Source organism: Sylvia atricapilla, unplaced genomic scaffold, assembly GCF_009819655.1.
Source record: "Sylvia atricapilla isolate bSylAtr1 unplaced genomic scaffold, bSylAtr1.pri scaffold_175_arrow_ctg1, whole genome shotgun sequence".
Lineage (NCBI taxonomy): Eukaryota > Metazoa > Chordata > Aves > Passeriformes > Sylviidae > Sylvia > Sylvia atricapilla.
In genome coordinates, this window is record NW_027077104.1 from 10,473 (window position 1) to 28,448 (window position 17,976).

General features: G+C 45.6%; 1 protein-coding gene across 1 annotated transcript; it reads left to right on the forward strand.

Moving 5' to 3' along the window:
- The first annotated feature begins 280 nt into the window (after nucleotides 1-280).
- Nucleotides 281-12,565, forward strand: LOC136374880 (single-minded homolog 2-like). Its single transcript, XM_066340266.1, has 3 exons — nucleotides 281-1,103; nucleotides 9,608-9,690; nucleotides 12,377-12,565. The coding sequence occupies exons 1-3, from the start codon at nucleotides 929-931 to the stop codon at nucleotides 12,563-12,565; spliced, it is 447 nt and encodes a 148-aa protein (XP_066196363.1). The 5' UTR covers nucleotides 281-928.
- Nucleotides 12,566-17,976: the final 5,411 nt, after the last annotated feature.

Consider the following 17,976-nt stretch of genomic DNA (forward strand, 5'->3'; position numbering starts at 1 on the left):
CGAGGCCACGGCCGGAGGGAAAAGGAGCCCCGAGGCCACGGCCCGGAGAGCTGCTGCTGAGCCCGGAACGCTCCAGCCCATCAGCTGCCGCCCGCAGCTTTGACTTTGGTTCAGCGCGGAGCTCGTCGTGTCCTCGGCATCTCCGGGACCAGCTCGTTTTGCACTTCGTTCAACCAGCAAGCGCGGTCGTTCCGTTTCCTTTTTTTTTTTTTTTTTTTTTTTTTTTTTTTTGGTTGTGGGGGGTTTTTTGTTGTTGGTTTTTTGGTTTGGTTTTTTTGTTTTTTTTTTTTCCTTGAGAGACAAAACGTTCCAAAAGTGGTTCAGCCTGCTTAGCCCAATGATCTCTTGCATGGACGCTCTACTTTCTTTTTTTTTTTTCTTTTTTGTTTGTTTCCCCCCCTTTTTTTTTTTTTTTTAATTTTTTTTTCAATCGTTATTTTTGGACGGGGAAGGATTGAGTAGAAGAAATGGGTCGGTGAAAGGAACCCAGCGGTTTGCTCCCCGTTGAGGAGAAGATCAGGATCCGATTCCCAGCTGCACGCAGAGGACGAAGCTTGCCGTGGGTCTTTCAGCCTGGGTTTGGAAGCCCTCGCTGCTGCAGGGTGGGAGCAGAACTGCCTTCCCCGAGCGCCTTTCCCGTCCCGATTGCAGCTCAGAGATCACCTCCCCTCTCCTCGCACCATTTCTCTTGGTGTTGATTTTATTTGCTTGGTTTGCCTTTATTTTTCCCTCTCCTTTTTATCTTATTTTTTCCCCCGCTTCGTTGTTTATTATTATTATTATTATTATTATTATTAATGATTTGATTTGGGTCAATTCCCTTCCTTGAACGAAAATACTAACTCCGCACTCGAAATCCATGCCCCCCTGCCATTCGGAAGAATCGGGTCTAATATGCCAGTGACATCCCCGCCTTGCAGCAGTCGCGATGAAGGAAAAATCCAAGAACGCGGCAAAGACTAGACGGGAAAAAGAAAATGGAGAATTCTACGAGCTGGCCAAACTCCTGCCCCTGCCCTCGGCCATCACCTCGCAGCTGGACAAAGCGTCCATCATCCGCCTCACCACCAGCTACCTGAAAATGCGAGCCGTCTTTCCCGAAGGTAAAACCAGCCCGGGGACTCCGGGGAGGGACAAGGGAGGCACCACGGGCCGGGGGACAGAGGGACAGAGGGACCGGGCTGGGCACGACCCCATCGGCGCCCCGGCAGGAGCGAAGGGATGCCCGCAGGGGTCTCAGAACGAGCCAGGAGGGATTGAGGAGAAAAGCGGGCTGGAAATGTGTCTGTCCGCCCTGGGAGAGGAGGCAGAGCGGGTTGGTTTATCCCCTCCTTTCTCCTCCTCCTCCTCCTCCTGGGGTGACAATTGAGCCCCGTGGGCTCGGAGGGACCGTCCCGGTGAGAACGGGCTCGGTTCGTGTCCTGAGCCCCGGAGGAGCCCGGGGACGGCCCCTGGGCACGGCGCTTCCCCTCCGGCCACGGTCAGGGAGGAAAAAAAAAAAACCAACCAAACTCCACCAAACTGTGCGCTTGTTATTATGATTTTGTTTCGCTTGGAGTTTTCCGCAGCTAGGGAAAACCAGCTGGGAGGCCCTGCGGCTTCTCCTGGGGCTGGCCAGAGAAGGGGAGGAAGGTCCGAGCTGAGCCTGGCCGGGTCCCCGCTGCTCCAGGGCCGGGCTGGGACATTTCTGCGGGACACCCAGCAGCGAGGCCCGGCAGTTTCCCGCAGGGTTTGGGCAAATTCAGCCTCTCGGAGCCCCGAACCTTCCCCCGGAGCGCTGCGCTGTCCGTGCGGGCGCTGGGCTGATGCGAGCGGCGGAGCGAAGCGCTGCTCAGTGCCCGAGGGTGGCTGAATAAAGCCTAGGCACTGCCCCGCTTTGTCATTTTGTCATTTTGTGCCTTCTCCAGGCTCGGAGCAGGGTGAAGGAATTAGCAAATTCCGCAAGGCGAAAGGAGGGCTGAGGCTCTCCGGCGAGGTTTCTAAGGAGCTTTATTTAAAAAGGCTAAAAAAAAAAAAAAAAAAAAAGAAATAAATAAAAACGCGACCAAAAATAAAACAGAGGGAGGGCGGGGAAAATAATAATAATAATAATTTAAAAAAACCAACACCAAAACAAACCCTCCCAACCCGAGCAAAGCTTACCGTGGTGGCCATTTAATTCAGAAATTTCGGGAGCACGGAGCAGCCGTGCTAAGGGAAGCCAAGGCTCCTTTAGCCGGCGGAACAAGGGGAGCCGAGGAGCTGCTCCGCCGCATTTCCCAGCCATTATTCCCCACCGGGAAAATTTTCCCCGTGGTAATTTTGGAGGTGGGGGGGGTCACTCGCGAAAACGTGCCCTCCCCGAACGCCTTTGATTTAGGAGAAGGGGAAAAGCGGCACGTTTTCGAGATGCTGCTGGATGGCGTCGCGGCTTTTCCAGCCCCGCTGATCCTCAAGAGCAACGAGACGACCCCGAGAGCAGGTTTATACCCACGGCCCGGGTGTGTTTTATGTGTCTGTCTTCCCTAAACAGGCCGGGCGTGCGCTTCCGCACACTCTGCTTATTAAGGGCAACGTTTAAATGCATACAGCGAATTCCTGATCTTTCATCGTCTTAAGTGCGGCTGGAAATACGCTGAAAACCAAAGCTTTGCATGCAGGGATGACAGGCCGGCGGAATTACCTCCTCCCGGTCCCCGAGCCCGGAGTTTAGTGCCTGGGAGGGTGGAAGAGAAATAGGGGGAGCCGGACAGAGGCGGCTGCAGAAAGGATTTTTTGGGTTGGTTTTTTTTTTTTTAGGGGATTTTTCCACACAGTCTCGCATCACCCAAACTTCCCTCTCCCTGGGGATTTGCCCGTGGAAGGAGATCCCATCCCTCCGTCCTTCTGTCCGTCCTTCCTTCGCCCCCTCCCCATACTCGGTTACTGGTTTCCAGTTGGATTTACTGGGAGGGGAAAGAGCCCGGAAATTCTTCCCAGCTTCAATCCTGGGGAAAGAAAGAATTCCAGGGGCTGGGCTGGACCCGATGGCTGCGGGACACCCGAGATCCTGGGCTGGGAAATTAAGGTGGGCACATCCCAAGTCCCCTCTCCAGCCCCGGCCTCCCCTCCCGAGGCAAATCCCCCGGGAATTGTCCCCGGAGAGGGGATCCACCACCCAGCAGTCACCTTGTGAGGCTTAAAGGGGTGACAGGGTGGTGGGGACAGATCTGAGAGGCCACCAGAGCAGTGCTGGGCCCGGTTAACTGCGGCCAGCACCACCAGAAGCCTTGTTCAGCTGCAGAGTTGGCTCTCAGCTCTGTCTAGACTGGAGTGGAAAAGAGAGAGAGAGAGAGAAAGAGAGAGGAGGGTTGTGGTTTTAAACCCCTCGGCGGATGGCTGAGCCCCTGATTTCCACAGCGAGCTGACACGTAGTTTGGGGAAAGTTCGAGCCCCTGAGCGAGGTGATTGATCCGCACAGGGTTTGTCAGGGCTTGGGACAGGTCTGCTCAGCCCGGGCAGGCTTTTCCCGAAGGTGGACACAACCCTCTCAGGCTCCGAGAACTGAAAAGGGATTTTTACCCCAGCTCCTTTCGTCCCAAAGAGATTTTTACCCCAGCTCCTTTCGTCCTAAAGGGATTTTTACCGCAGCTCCTTTCGTCCTAAAGGGATTTTTACCCCAGCTCCTTTCGTCCTAAAGGGATTTTTACCCCAGCTCCTTTTGTCCCAAAGAGATTTTTACCCCAGCTCCTTCCGTCCCAAAGGGATTTTTACCCCAACTCCTTCCGTCCCAAAGGGATTTTTACCCCAGCTCCTTTCGTCCCAAAGGGATTTTTACCGCAGCTCCTTTCGTCCTAAAGGGATTTCTACCCCAGCTCCTTTCCTCCCAAAGGGATTTTTACCCCAGCTCCTTTCGTCCCAGAGGGATTTCTACCCCAGCTCCTTTCATCCCAAAGGGATTTTTACCCCAGCTCCTTCCGTCCCAGAGGGATTTTTACCCCAGCTCTTTTCGTCCTAAAGGGATTTTTACCCCAGCTCCTTTTGTCCCAAAGGGATTTTTACCCCAGCTCCTTTCGTCCTAAAGGGATTTTTACCCCAGCTCCTTTCGTCCCAGAGGGATTTTTACCCCAGCTCCTTTCGTCCCAGAGGGATTTTTACCCCAGCTCCTTTCGTCCCAAAGGGATTTTTACCCCAGCTCCTTTTGTCCCAAAGGGATTTTTACCCCAGCTCCTTTCGCCCTGGCAGTACGAGCCCTGCAAGGGGCAATTTGGTGCTCCGATATCCCAGACTGAGCCCTGCCGGAATCGCTGCGACCTTGAGATTCAGGAGTTAAAGTCAGGACACGGCAGGCTCCAGCCTCCCCCGCTCTCGGTCTTCGCTCGTGTTTTCGGGCTTGGGTTTGGGTTTGTTGTTGTTGTTGTCGCCACGGCTTTGTTACTGTACAACAAAAAGTACACCGCGAGTCGCCTTCTCTCTCCGCCGTCAGTATTTTTAAAAATTTTATTATTATGATTATTTATTTTGAAAAGGAGCTAATGAAAGGAAGAGAGGCGAGAATGGATCGTGTTTAAAAAGCCGCGATTCTCTGCCCCAAGGTTATGGCAGACTGAAATCGTCACCCTTCCCCCGGCCCCAGCGCAGTGTCCAAAAACGATTATGAAATTGGACATTTATGGTCGTTCAAACCGGATGGGAGCCAGCTAATTAATACACGACCCAAAATATAATCTGAATAAAGTGACGGAGCGGTAAATCTCAGACCTCCCTTATTCCGAGAGGCACAAAATAGAAATTACTAGGAATATCCACAGCCTTCTGTCTCCGTTTAAACCTGGCCAGGAATGTGTATTTTAAGAAAATCGAGGCGAATCGCAGCTATTTCACCTGATTGTCCCACGCGCTCGGGGGATATTAAAAAAAAAAAAAAAAAAAAAAAAAAAAAAAAAAAAAAAAAAAAAAGTTCGTTAATGAATTCAACAAATAAAAAAAGGGCGAGGCGTGAGTAATCCCTTTTGGAAAGCCGGCCCCTATTGTACTAACCACTAATAGCGACATTAAAGGTCTTACTAAAACAAAAGCGGGTTTTTTTGGGTTTTGGTGGGTTTTTTTCTTTTTTTAGGGTTTTCCTGGGGCCGTTCCCAGCGCTGCGGGGTCGGGGCGGGGTCGCTCGGGTCTGTCCCGGCCGGAGCGGAGGGAAGGAGGCAGAAAGGAAGGGCGGGGGTCACTGCCGTGGGTCTGCCCGTGACCTCCCCGTCTGTAGGACCGGCCTCTTTGGGGCCTCTGGACACCATCTGGTGGGTTGAGGCAGGTTTGTGCGGGTGTCCTGGGCGGCAGATTTGGGTTTTTTAATTTTTTATCCCCCATTTTTTTTTTTTTTTTTTTTTGTTTTTTTTGTTGTTGTTTTTTTGGTTTTTGGGGTATTTTTTTTTTTAATACAAAATAGAAGTCTTGATCTTTATTCCCGCCCTTCCCACCGCCCAGCCCTCGGCCACCTTCCCGAGGCTGATCCCCGCACATCCCTGCCCAGCCCTGCTCCTTCCCTGAGCTGCCGACTTCCCCCAGCTCACCTCGCCCCAACCAGGGACACAAAACTCGATGGAACCCCTCGGGAATTTCCCCGGGGCTCTCCCTGCCGAGACAGGCACAACCACGCTGGGAAAACCCCAAAAATCAGGATTGGAGGCGAACCCCCAGGGCTCATCCTTGTCCCCGTGTTCCTTGTGAAGGCTGGAGGACTCCGGCTCCACGGCAGACACAAAAGAAATACTCCAAGTGACAGAGCAACCCGATACTGAACGTAATACACGGCGAAATAATTCTTTTAGCAGAATCCCGAGCCGAAAAGCTACCGGGCTTTCAAATCTGTGTGTGCGTGTGTGAACGAAGTGCTGTACACCCAGAGAGAAGGTGGGAGCTGTTCCCAAATATTTCTAGATCTTGTCACGGTTTCGCTCACGCCGCTGTGCCCGCCTGGAAACCGGGAAATGTACGAATGGGACAAAGTGAGAGCTGAGCGACTTGGAAAAACAGCCAGAGATGTCAAAAGACTCAGGGGGGGTTTTGTCCGTGTCTGTACTAAAATTTCCCCGGTTTTTTCAAGGGCAAAAGCAGCAGGAATTTGGGGTGATTTGTTTAAACGCCTCTCGGGTTCCGGGCCGGAGCTGCCCCGCGGTGCCCGGAGGGGTCGGGCGGGCACAGCGCTGTTTGTCCCTTCGGGCATCCCGGTCCTGCCCTGCCCGAGGGGACAGACACCGCTCCAAACTCCGGGAAAAACCAGGACAGAGCCTCATCTCGCCCATGTTTGCCTGGGGAGAGAAAAGCGAAAATTCAGGCTGGGACTGGCGAGTCGCCGTCCTGCCGGGGCCCCGGGCTCTGTGGCTGAGCCCAGCCCCGGTTTTCCCGGCTTTCCTCTGCTGGAATCCCCCCAGATCGCTGGATCTGGATGATTCCTGATCCTCCAGCACGGCAAAGGAGCGGCGCTCGGGGCCAGGCCATCCCCACGGGTGTTCCCAGCGCTTGCGGGGAGGATGCTCCATCTGAATTCTCTCTCGGGGTAACTCCTGCTGCCTGAGACACCTGGAAAAAAGTTTTCTTCCAAACCTTTTCCTTCCAAACAAAATCGCGTGGGACAGCCGGCAGCATCCCCAGACGGGGATCCCTTCCCGTCCCGGTAAAGTCCCATCCCGAAGGAGGAGCGCTGCGGGAAAAGCTCGGCAGCGATTTTGGCCTCGCTCCAGGCCACGGAGCGAATTTGTGAGTTATTTGTTGGCCGGGCAGGAGCAGCCCGGCCGAGCCTGTGACATCCATCCATTGACACGATGGCGCGTCCCCGAATCTCTCCGAGGAGAACTTAAACGGGCGTTTAGTCCTTTATTCGAACGGGAGGTTTTTATTCGTTTCGTTTTCACCTTTAAAGCGATCTGCTGGCGGATTAAATGATAAAATCACCGGCTTTAAAATAAGCTCAGACGAATGCCAGGCTGATCCACCGGGCGTGTCTACGTTTGATGCGCGCTCGCGATCGCCACTCCAATTGAAAATTCCAAATGGAGCAATTCTGAGCAAGCGATTTTTTTTTTATTATTATTATTATTATTATTATTATTATTATTATTATTATTAATTATTTATTCCGGGCTAGGAAAGAACCTCAAAACTCGTGCAGGTTTTGGGGTGCTGTGAAAGGGCAGAACGGAGCGAATTGTCTCGCACGGGTGGGGCAGAGGCTCGTTCTTGAAGAGTTTCGTGAGAGCTCCAGGAATAAATCTGCTCCGTCTGTCGGGAAGGAAGGGCTCGGGGCAGTTTTTTACTCCGCTCTTTGTAGGTTTTCAATCCCGTATTCTGGAATTTGTAATTAGTAAATCGAAATAAAGGCAAAACCCCGCGGCGCAGGGACAGACCCTGGAGTTTTGCGTTTGTTGCCGTCTCGGGAAAGAAACTTCAGGACGACTCCGCCATTCCCCATCTTTTTCTCCCCAAAAACCATTTCAGCGGAAAGGACTTTTTTTTTTTTGCCGTGTCTCTGGATGTTTAAGAGCCTTTTCCAAGCGGAGATTTGGGAAGAGGCGGAGAAAAGCGCCAATTTTCGTTTGGCTCTTGCCGGCGAATTTCCCGGCTCTCCTTTCAGGGCAGGGAAGGTGTTCTTCCCTTTCCCACGGGAGATGAATTCCTGGAATTTGGGGACGGACAGGGGGATGCAAAACCCTTTTCTTGGGTGTTGCTGCTGCCTTGGCACTGCGAAAAGGAGTCCCAGGGCCAGCCGAGGTGTCCCCTGGCCGGCTTGGGAAACTCCTCCGCGCTTTCCCCGAGGGAGCAGGACACGGAGCCAAGCTCCGGGAAAAGGAATCAGGATTCGGGGGGAAGCTCCATGTCCTCCCCTCACCATCTCATCCCTCCAGCGGGAGATCCTGCCCATCCCAAGGGATGCCCCAAGAGCGGAGAGAAATCCCCCCTTCATTAAAAACCAGCAGCACCAAAAAAGGGATCCGTGAGGGGAAATCACGGAGCTGGAGAAATTCAGGGCAGGAATTTCTGCCAGTTTTTCCCTCTCGTTCCGAGAGAAAGGAGATTTCTTTGGAAGCACCTGGGGCTGGACAGAGAGCACCGGGAGGAAAGAGGGGCTCGGTTTCACAACGGGGCAGGGCCCATGATGGAATTCCCGGGTCCATGGTGGAATTCCTGGGTCCATGATGGAATTCCGGGGCCCATGGTGGAATTCTGGGGCCCATGATGGAATTCCCGGGTCCATGGTGGAATTCCGGGGTCCATGATGGAATTCCCGGGTCCATGGTGGAATTCCCGGGTCCATGATGGAATTCCGGGGCCCGTGGTGGAATTCCGGGGCCCGTGGTGGAATTCCGGGGCCTGTGGTGGAATTCCAGGTCCATGGTGGAATTCCAGGTCCATGGTGGAATTCTCAGGTCCATGGTGGAATTCCAGGGCCCATGGTGGAATTCCCGGGTCCGTGATGGAATTCCAGGGCCCATGGTGGAATTCTCAGGTCCATGGTGGAATTCCCGGGTCCATGGTGGAATTGCAGGGCACATGGTGGAATTCCAGGGCCCATGGTGGAATTCCGTGGCCCAGGGTGGAATTCCTGGGCCCACGGTGGAATTCCTGGGTCCATGGTGGAATTCCCGGGTCCATGGTGGAATTCCGGGGCCCATGGTGGAATTCCGGGGCCCATGGTGGAATTCCAGGGCCCATGGTGGAATTCCAGGCTGGCAGCACCCACTTCCCTCCCTCCATCCAGAGCCGCTGGCCCTCAGCGCTCCGCGGCCGCCCCGAAGCCCAGAGTTCTCCTTTCTCTCCAAAAATAAGGCCCAAAAATGAGGTACCAAAGGGATGAGGTCTTGTCCTTCCCTTCCCCTCCATCCCTTGGGGACAGTGCCACCGAGCAGGTGGCCGCAGGAGTGTCCAGCTCTTGGTGGCGGTCTGGGCTCCAGCGGGGAGCTGCTGGGAGGCTCCGAGGCAGTGATGAACAAACAAACCCCAAATCAGCGCCAAAAAACCCCAAAACACAACCCCCAGCCCAGCCGCCCCTGCTCACACCATCAGGAACCTTCTACTGCCATTGAAGCAGGGTCGGGCTGTCGGGTTATAGGGTCTGGCTTTGGGGTCAGGTTATGGGGTCGGGTTATAGGGTCTGGCTTTGGGGTCGGGCTTTGGGATCGGGTTATGGGGTTGAGCTTTGGGGCTGGGCTATGGGGTCAGGCTATGGGATCAGGTTATGGGGTCGGGCTATGGAGTTGAGCTTTGGGGTCGGGCTATGGGGTTGAGCTTTGGGGCCGGGTTATGGGGTCAGCGGGGCTCGATGGGGCCGCGGGAGCTGAAGCTGTGTCCGTGCCGTCCGTGCGCAGGTGAAATCAGGACATTTTATCTCCAATCGAGCTCCAGCCTTCTTCAACCTCCTCATCCTCCTCTTGGCCACCTCGGGGGTGGCCGCTCACGGGGACAGGGACACAGGGACAGGGACACGGGCTGTCCCTGGGGGCTCTCCGGGGAATCTCATCCTCGGGGATGCTCCGCTCTGGAAAAAGAACAATTCCCAAAGGCTGTGTGGAGAAGGGGCTCAGCCTTTCCTTTCCTTTCCCACCTCCCCGTGGGCTCATCTTCCCGCTTGGACCAAATCCTCCTTTTCTTTCCCCAGGTCTGGGCGACGCCTGGGGACAGCCGAGCAGGATCGGGCCCCTGGATAACGTGGCCATGGAGCTCGGATCCCACCTGCTTCAGGTAGGAAAAGTTGAGGGGCTGCCTCTACTCCTCCTCCTCATTTTCCTCTTCTTCATCCTCCTCCTCATTTTTCTCTTCTTCATCTTCCTGCTCTTAATTTTCCTCTTCTTCTTCCTCCTCTTAATTTTCCTCTTCCTCCTCCTCCTCCTTATTTTCCTCTTCTACAACCTCCTCCTCCCCATTTTCCTCTCCTTCATCCTCCTCCTCATTTTCCTCTTCTTCATCTTCTTCCTCTTAATTTTTCTCTTCTTCTTCCTCCTCCACCTTTTCCTCTTCTTTCTCCTCTTCCTCATTTTCCTCTTCTTCATCCTCCTCCTCCTCCACTTGCTCCTCACCCCTGCACCACGACAGGAGCCTGGCAGAAAACCAGAGACATCAACCACTTTTATTCCAATTATTTTAAATTTTTTTTCACCTCTGGTATCGGCAGGAGCTAGAGGGGCTCAATCCTCTCTGTACATGGAATTCCTCTGATTTCTGAATTTAGGAAGTTGTGGTTGGGGCGAGTGTGCCAGCAGGAGGGAAAAAAAAAAAAAAAAAAAAAAAAGAGAGAAAGAAAAAGGGGGAAAGCAAAAAAAAAAAGCAAAAAAAAGGCAAAAAAAAAAAAAAGGCAAGAAAAAAGAGGGAAAAAAGAAAAAAAAAAAAAGGCGCGTTAACTAATTTTTTTTTTTAATGTGAATTTAAGTCAGCACGAGTTTTCTCCCCTGATTTTAAAGACCATCAAACCAGAACCATTTCCAACGTGAGTTTACTGTGGGAGGTGAATTCCTGCTCACAGAGCTGTGGCTGCTCTCACTGCTCAGCTCAACCAGGGATAAAAACCTCAACCCAAAATCTCTGCCCACCTGAATCCCCACCTTTGCAATGATGAAAGTTATTTATTTGCTATCACAGAGCATCAGCAACTCCCCTGCGGGGAAAAAATGAGATTTTTTGGGGAGGTACTGACAACATCCAGACAATGACAGAGCTCAAAATTATCTCCTGGAGAGGCGTTTCCAGCCTTGGAAATTTGATTTTTCAAGTAGCTGCTGTCCTCTCAGAGTCACCTGGAGGTGCTGATCTAGTTCTGTGTAATATTCCGTGGGATAATTTAATGTAGATATTAAAATACAGAGCCAATTGTAGAAATGATTGTAGTTACTCCTCCTCCTGGCTGTTCTCTGTTTCGTTTGGCATTCATTGAATTTACACAAATTAAATGCTGGCCACCTGTAACTCTCATTTTACAGTCCAGTTCTTTCTGACTGAAGAATGCTGAAGGTTTTAATAAACCCACATTTACTGCAACCCCCTTTTTTTTTTTTTTCTTAAGAGTTTTTAGACTGAAATTTTCCATGTGAATTTTCATCTTCTATTTCCTTTCCTGCACATGAAATTTTGGGATGAGCTGCAGTAACAGCAGCGTTGACCCAAATTTATTAATGACACGGGGTAAAACAATCATGAGAAACAGTGTTTAAAGCAAAATCGTGGCTAAAACTGCAATAAATTATTTCCCATTATAATAGTTTCACAAAATTAAATTTCTACTTTAAAAAAAAAAAAAAAAAAGAATTATCTGTTTTCAATTACATGCTGTAGAGTCATTAGTAGGCCAGAGAATAATTTGGAATATTTTCTTATTGGGGTGGCACTAGAGGGGCATGAAGTAGACAGGATTTTACTGCTTTTTATTGCTTTTATTGCTTCTCTTCCAGTTCAGTAACTTTAAATGGATTAAAACAGGTGGTTTTTTTCACCTATGTACTGTAAAAATCATTTTTTTTCTCTTCTAAATCTATTTTCCAGCGATGTTCACGTGTGGGAATTGATATTCACATGCCATGTGCTGATCAAAGCTGGGTAGAGATAATACAGACTTTTTTATCTGCCAGCTGCTTTGGATAAAAAATCTGAAATTGGGCACTGAAAAAAAATCAAAGACCCCCTCAAAACTGAGAGATTTTGTATCCAAATCATGGCAAATTCTGGCTGAGTTTTATCATATTATCTATATTTTTCTCCTATAAATATCTGCCTAAATCAAACTTGAGTTTTTCCTCACAATATTTGCCTCCCAGCTGACATCCTGCCAAGGAGAATTTGTAGGATTTGGTCTCAAATTTGCATTAGTTGAGGTTTAGAGACTGGAAGAATAAACCTTCACCCCGCTCAAAGGGAAATATTTGTGCTTATGAAGTTTTATGGATGCTGACTTCTTTTTTTGGGGAAGTTCACATTGTCGCAGAGCTGAGAGGTCTCTGTTTCAGAAATGCATTATTGAAATGTGTGTTATTGAAAATGCAGCCAAATCTCAACACTTGCATTCAGTAAACGGCAAATAGCAGCAATTTACTGCCAATTATATCATAAAAAATGGCTCATGGAGGGACTGACCTCCCCCTGAGCATCACAGAGCTCAGGATTTGGGCTAAGCACTAAAAAAAAACCCTGAATCAACAGCAAAATATTCCCTGGAAGTGCAGCAACAAAACTGCATCTGCAGGGGAATTATGTGGATTTCCCCGAGCTGAAAACAAAACCAAATCACGTTTTCTGTTTGTTAAATTTTGCTGTTTGCTGCTTTTTGTTGAAGTCTGAAACCATCCTCCAAAATATATATATTTTTAAATTTTTTTTCTCCACTGTAAATGCTTTAAAGAGATTTCTTGCCTCTCACCCTGTGCGTTTCTCTTCATTTCAGACTTTGGATGGATTTGTTTTCGTCGTGGCGTCCGATGGCAAAATAATGTACATTTCTGAAACAGCATCTGTGCACCTTGGCCTGTCCCAGGTATGGAGGGGAGTGTTCTGTCACCTGAAAAAGGGACAAAATACAACTGCTAAAGGCAAAGTGGGACCCTGCCTTGCCTTTCCACAAAGACATTTCTAGAACAGAAATAAAATAAATGATAAATTATTATAATAATCACAAATTTGGGTCCTCATGCCAGTCCCTTGCCTTTCCACAAAGACGTTTCTAGAACAAAAATAAAATAAATGATAAATTATTATAATAATAATAAATTTGGGTCCTCATGCCAGTCCCTTGCCTTTCCACAAAGACATTTTATTTCTAGAACAGAAATAAAATAAATGATAAATTATTATAATAAGAATAAATTTGGGTCCTCCCACTGGTGCCTTGCCTTTCTATAAAGACATTTCTAGAACAGAAATAAAACAAATAATAAATAATACTACTACTAATAAATTTGGGCCCTCACACTGGTGTCTTGCTTTTCCATAAAGACATTTCTAGAACAGAAATAAAATAAATGATAAATTATTATAATAATCATAAATTTGGGTCCTCATGCCAGTCCCTTGCCTTTCTACAAAGACATTTCTAGAAGAGAAATAAATAGATAACGAATTATAATATTAATAATCATAAATTTGAGCCCTCCCACTGGTGCCTTGCCTTTTTATAAAGACATTTCTAGAACAGAAATTAAACAAATAATAAATAATACCACCAATAATAAATTTGGACCCAGCCTTGCCTTTCTGTAAAGACATTTCTAGAACAGAAATAAAATAAGTAATAAATAATAATAATAATAATGATAAATTTGGGCCCTCCCGCTGGTGCCTTGCCTTTCTACAAAGACATTTCTAGAACAAAAGTAAAATTAATAATAAATAAATAAATAAATATTATAATACATTTGGACCCTCCCACTGGTGCCTGGTTTTTCTATAATGACATTTCTAAAACAGAAATAAAATAATTAATAAATAATAAAAATAAATTTGGATCCTCACACTGGTGCCTTGCCTTTCCATAATGAGAATTCTAGAATAGAAATAAAATAAATAATAAATTATAACAATAATAATAATAAATTTGGGTCCTCAGGCTGGTGCATTGCCTTTCTATAAAGACATTTCTAAAACAAACAAAAAATTATTAATAATAATAATAATAGTAATAGTAATCATAAATTTGGACCTTCACACTGGCGCTGTGCCTTTCTATAAAGACATTTCTAAAACAGAAATTAAAAAAATAATACATTATAATATTAATAATAATAAAAAATTTGAACCCTCCCACTGATGCCTTGCCTTTCTATAAAGACATTTCCAGAACAGAAATAATAATAATAATAATAATAATAATAATAATAATAATAATAATAATAATAATAATAATACATTTGGGCCCTCCCACTGATGCCTTGCCTTTTCATAAATACATTCCTAGAACAGAAATTAATTAATTAATTAATTAATAATAATAAAAAAATTTGGACCCTCCCACTGGTGCCTTGCCTTTCTATAAAGACATTTCTAGAACAGAAACAAAATTATTATTATTATTATTATTATTATTATTATTATTATGGCCCTCACACTGGTGCCTTGCCCTTCTAAAAGACATTCCTAAAACATAAATAAAATAAATAATAATAATATATTAAATAAATTTGGACCCTCACACTGGTGCCTTTCTATAAAGACATTTCTAAAACAGAAATAAAATTATTATTATTATTATTATTATTATTATTATTATTATTATTATTATGGCCCTCACACTGGTGCCTTGCCCTTCTAAAAGACATTCCTAAAACATAAATAAAATAAATAATAATAATAATATATTAAATAAATTTGGACCCTCACACTGGTGCCTTTCTATAAAGACATTTCTAAAACAGAAATAAAATAAAATAAAAAACCACTATTAATAATAAATTAAAAAAAAAATAATAATAAAAAAATTCGGACTCTCACACTGGTGCCTTGCCTTCATATAAAGACTTTTTTCTTTTCCAATGCTGTTTGAAGCCTTTTTTCCCCCTTGAAAAGAGCTTTGGTAAAATACTCAAATTTCCTTTGCTTGCCACCACATCGCCCTTGTCTTTATATCTGTCCTTGTTCATTGTATTTTACTCCTCATTACCTTTCAGGAGGGCCATAAATAATATGATATTGCCAATTGCAGGAGCAATAGGGCTGAAATAAAGCTCAGAATTCCAGTCTGGGAGCTTGAGATTGTGTCAGATATTGAGGCAGAGGAAATCTGATGTGGAACAGAGGGTTTATGGTAAACGGGCTGGAAGAGGAGGGGAAAAAAAATAAAATAAAAAATGAAATAAAATAAAATATAAAGGGAAAAGGGGGGGAGAAGATTTATGAGTGTTCACATGGAATTCAGGGTAGTTTTCCCTGAGTTTTTCCAGCTCAGTGCTCTTTTCAGTAAAGCGTTTTATATGGTTGTGATAGAACTCATAAAACTCAGTTTACTACTGTTCTGCCCCAGGACTATGAGGGGGTTTTATGTTGTTTTTTTTTTTTTTCCTCTTAGATGGACATTTCTAAATTTTTATTTTATTTTGCCTTCTTGGGATAGGCACAAGGACAAAAAGCCTGAATTTATTGTAGAATTATTTATTCCCATCCCTTTGTCTGTAACTGAAATTCTCTGGTAGCACCTGACCTGAAGTTTACCAAAGCTCCATAAAAAGAAATTATTTTCCTTCATTTCAGCAAAACTTGCAAGAAACTGAGGTGTTCAGCCGGGTATCAAACATTTATAAATAAATTAATGAATTGCAATAAAGGCTAAACAGCAAAGGGGAGAAGAATGAGGAGGTGAAGGTGAGAGAGAGGAGAATATTCGGAAAATATCTGGTTAATTTTCCCTGTGGCTGTTTCAATAAACAGAAAGGTGGTGCTTTAATGGTGGGGTTTTTTTTTTTGGTGTGCCTTAATTTTCGTAGCCATCAATATTTTTAATTGAAAAAAAATAAAAATAAGCAGGGTTCTTTGGACGTGGGTTTCTACCAGTGGTATTAGAATTAGTGGCTAGGAGAGAAAATAGAACTCAAGTGGTACAGAAAAGCAGGATATAAACCAAATAAAAACCATTTCTAAATACCTGTTTCTCTAATATCTTCAGAAAAAGTCATTTGGGGAATAAATAACTACCACAAATACTTTTTTTTTTTTCACCTTCTAACTTTAAAAAACCTGATCAGGAAACATCCTCAGTCCAGTTTGTTCTGGTCACTCTCTCATGGTTTGTTTCATACCATTTAATCCACGTTCAAATCCCTTTAGATCCTGCTTTGCTTGATAATAAACTTCCCTACAGAAAGCCTCTATTTCCTACTCATTTTTCAGCCTGGATTTCTCTCACCCTGATTTTTTTTTTTTTTTTTTCCTAAAATCCATCCATTTAATGAGTGTAATTATCCCGAAGCACTGAGCATCCCCATCCATCCCTCCTGGAGCTCCAGCTCCCTGTCCTGGGTTGGTTTTGCTCCCTGATTTTCCAGGTTTTGCCCAGAGATTGTTCTTTTTTTGGAGGAACATCAAGCCACCAGATCTTGCAGGTCTCAGTATTATCCAGTAGAATTAAATCAGTATTATGCTGAGAAATTAAGGAATTATGGGATCAATGGGACACTGATAGGAAAGGGAATTGGCAGTGTCACCCAAGTTTTAATCCTATTTATCCCTCCTGGTCATCAGCACTGACTGAATTCTATGTGCATGGAAATATCTGTAAATTCTGACTGCAAGAGGTGCTGAGGAAAATCAGAACATTTGGTCAGGTTGGTTTTTAAAGGCAGTTTAATCAGCAAAATCCCCAATTTTTTTTTTTTTTTTTTTTTTTTTTTTTACTTTAACAGAGGTTTGAAATAACCGAGCTTTGAAAAGTTGTGGGATTTGAAATTTAAGGGACTCTCAAAACACAAAAAATCCCCAGTGCACAGGGGTTTATTTATAAATAAGACCCCACCAGTTAACAACTCATCCTGATTTATCACTTGTCTGTCTTTGCTCTGCCTCAATAATTCTGTTTTTGAAGGAATACTTTGGCTTTTAGCAGCACCAGCACTAATGTTGGGCTGCTCCCACTCCCCAGGATGTGAATTCAGGAATAATTCCATGAACCCTGGGATATTCCTGTCAGCTCCCAGGGCCCCCAAAGGAATTCCTTTCCTTTCCTTTCCTTTCCTTTCCTTTCCTTTCCTTTCCTTTCCTTTCCTTTCCTTTCCTTTCCTTTCCTTTCCTTTCCTTTCCTTTCCTTTCTTTTCCTTTCCTTTCCTTTCCTTTCCTTTCCTTTCCTTTCCTTTCCTTTCCTTTCCTTTCCTTTCCTTTCCTTTCCTTTCCTTTCCTTTCCTTTCCTTTCCTTTCCTTTCCTTTCCTTTCCTTTCCTTTCCTTTCCTTTCCTTTCCTTTCCTTTCCTTTCCTTTCCTTTCCTTTCCTTTCCTTTCCTTTCCTTTCCTTTCCTTTTCCTTTCCTTTCCTTTCCTTTCCTTTCCTTTCTTCCTTTCCTTTCCTTTCCTTTCCTTTCCTTTCCTTTCCTTCTTCCTTTCCTTTCCTTTCCTTTCCCTGTAAAAAACCCTTCAGAGCGGGCACAGAAAAGTCCTTTTTATTAGACAATTTGACAATTAAATAGCCCACACATCAATTTCCAGTTCCAGCGCCATTTGTTTTAAAAAATATATATTTCAACTAAATTAAAAGGCCATTTAAAAACATTTTTGCAGGTTATTTTTGGAGGCCTGCTGCAGTGGCCATTATCTCCTTCTTGCTGCTGGATTTAACCTCAGCAGGGAGAAATTAGAGCTCGAGAAAAAAGCCAGGCTGGGTCAATCAGACATAAATTTAAAACCAGCACTAAGGATTGGCTTTTAGGACAACTTTGTCTGAGGAACAGTGTCTCTGAAAAAAAAAAATAAAAATCTACATCTTCATTTGTGGCCCTGCCACTTCATTTGTGGCTTTGGAGTTTGATTTTGCTCCCAGCTGGAACAGAAAAAAATGTGAATTTTGCTCCTCCTCCTCCTCCCAGCTGCTCCAGGGATGAACTGACTTGGGCTGCTTGGGGCAGCCAATTTCTTGCCTCTTCTTATTTATTTTTTTTTCTTTCCCATGAATTACAAACAGCTTCAAATCCCCCAAATATTTTAAATTTATTTTTCTCCCCTCTGAGTCTGAAGGCACAAAAAAGGAGAGGAAAATCCTTCTGTGAAACAATGGGGAAAGGCAAAATTTTTAATTGAATTTGAAGATCTGGATCTGATTCCAGCCGTTTTCTGGATCCATAAGGGGAGCCAGACTTATCCTTGACTTTTGATAAATCTTGAAATATTCAACCACAAAGGTCTGGACTCACAAAAATAGGAGTTTATTTTCATCCAATGAGTCTGTGAGAGGAAAAAAAATGTAATTATTTGCTCTAGAATCCATTTGCTTAGTCCTGTGTGTTTATTATGAATCATTCCTTGGGCTGGAAAAAACCATCTGAGTTCCTCATAAACCCCCTGTGAGTGGGAAATGC

What these genes read in the sequence shown, in the direction of transcription:
- LOC136374880 (XM_066340266.1), top strand. Translation starts at nt 929, where the DNA reads ATGAAGGAAAAATCCAAGAACGCGGCAAAGACTAGACGGGAAAAAGAA. An exon ending in GCGAGCCGTCTTTCCCGAAG is followed by an intron (nt 1,104 to 9,607) that starts GTAAAACCAGCC and finishes TTCTTTCCCCAG; the next exon opens with GTCTGGGCGACGCCTGGGGA. An exon ending in TCGGATCCCACCTGCTTCAG is followed by an intron (nt 9,691 to 12,376) that starts GTAGGAAAAGTT and finishes TCTTCATTTCAG; the next exon opens with ACTTTGGATGGATTTGTTTT.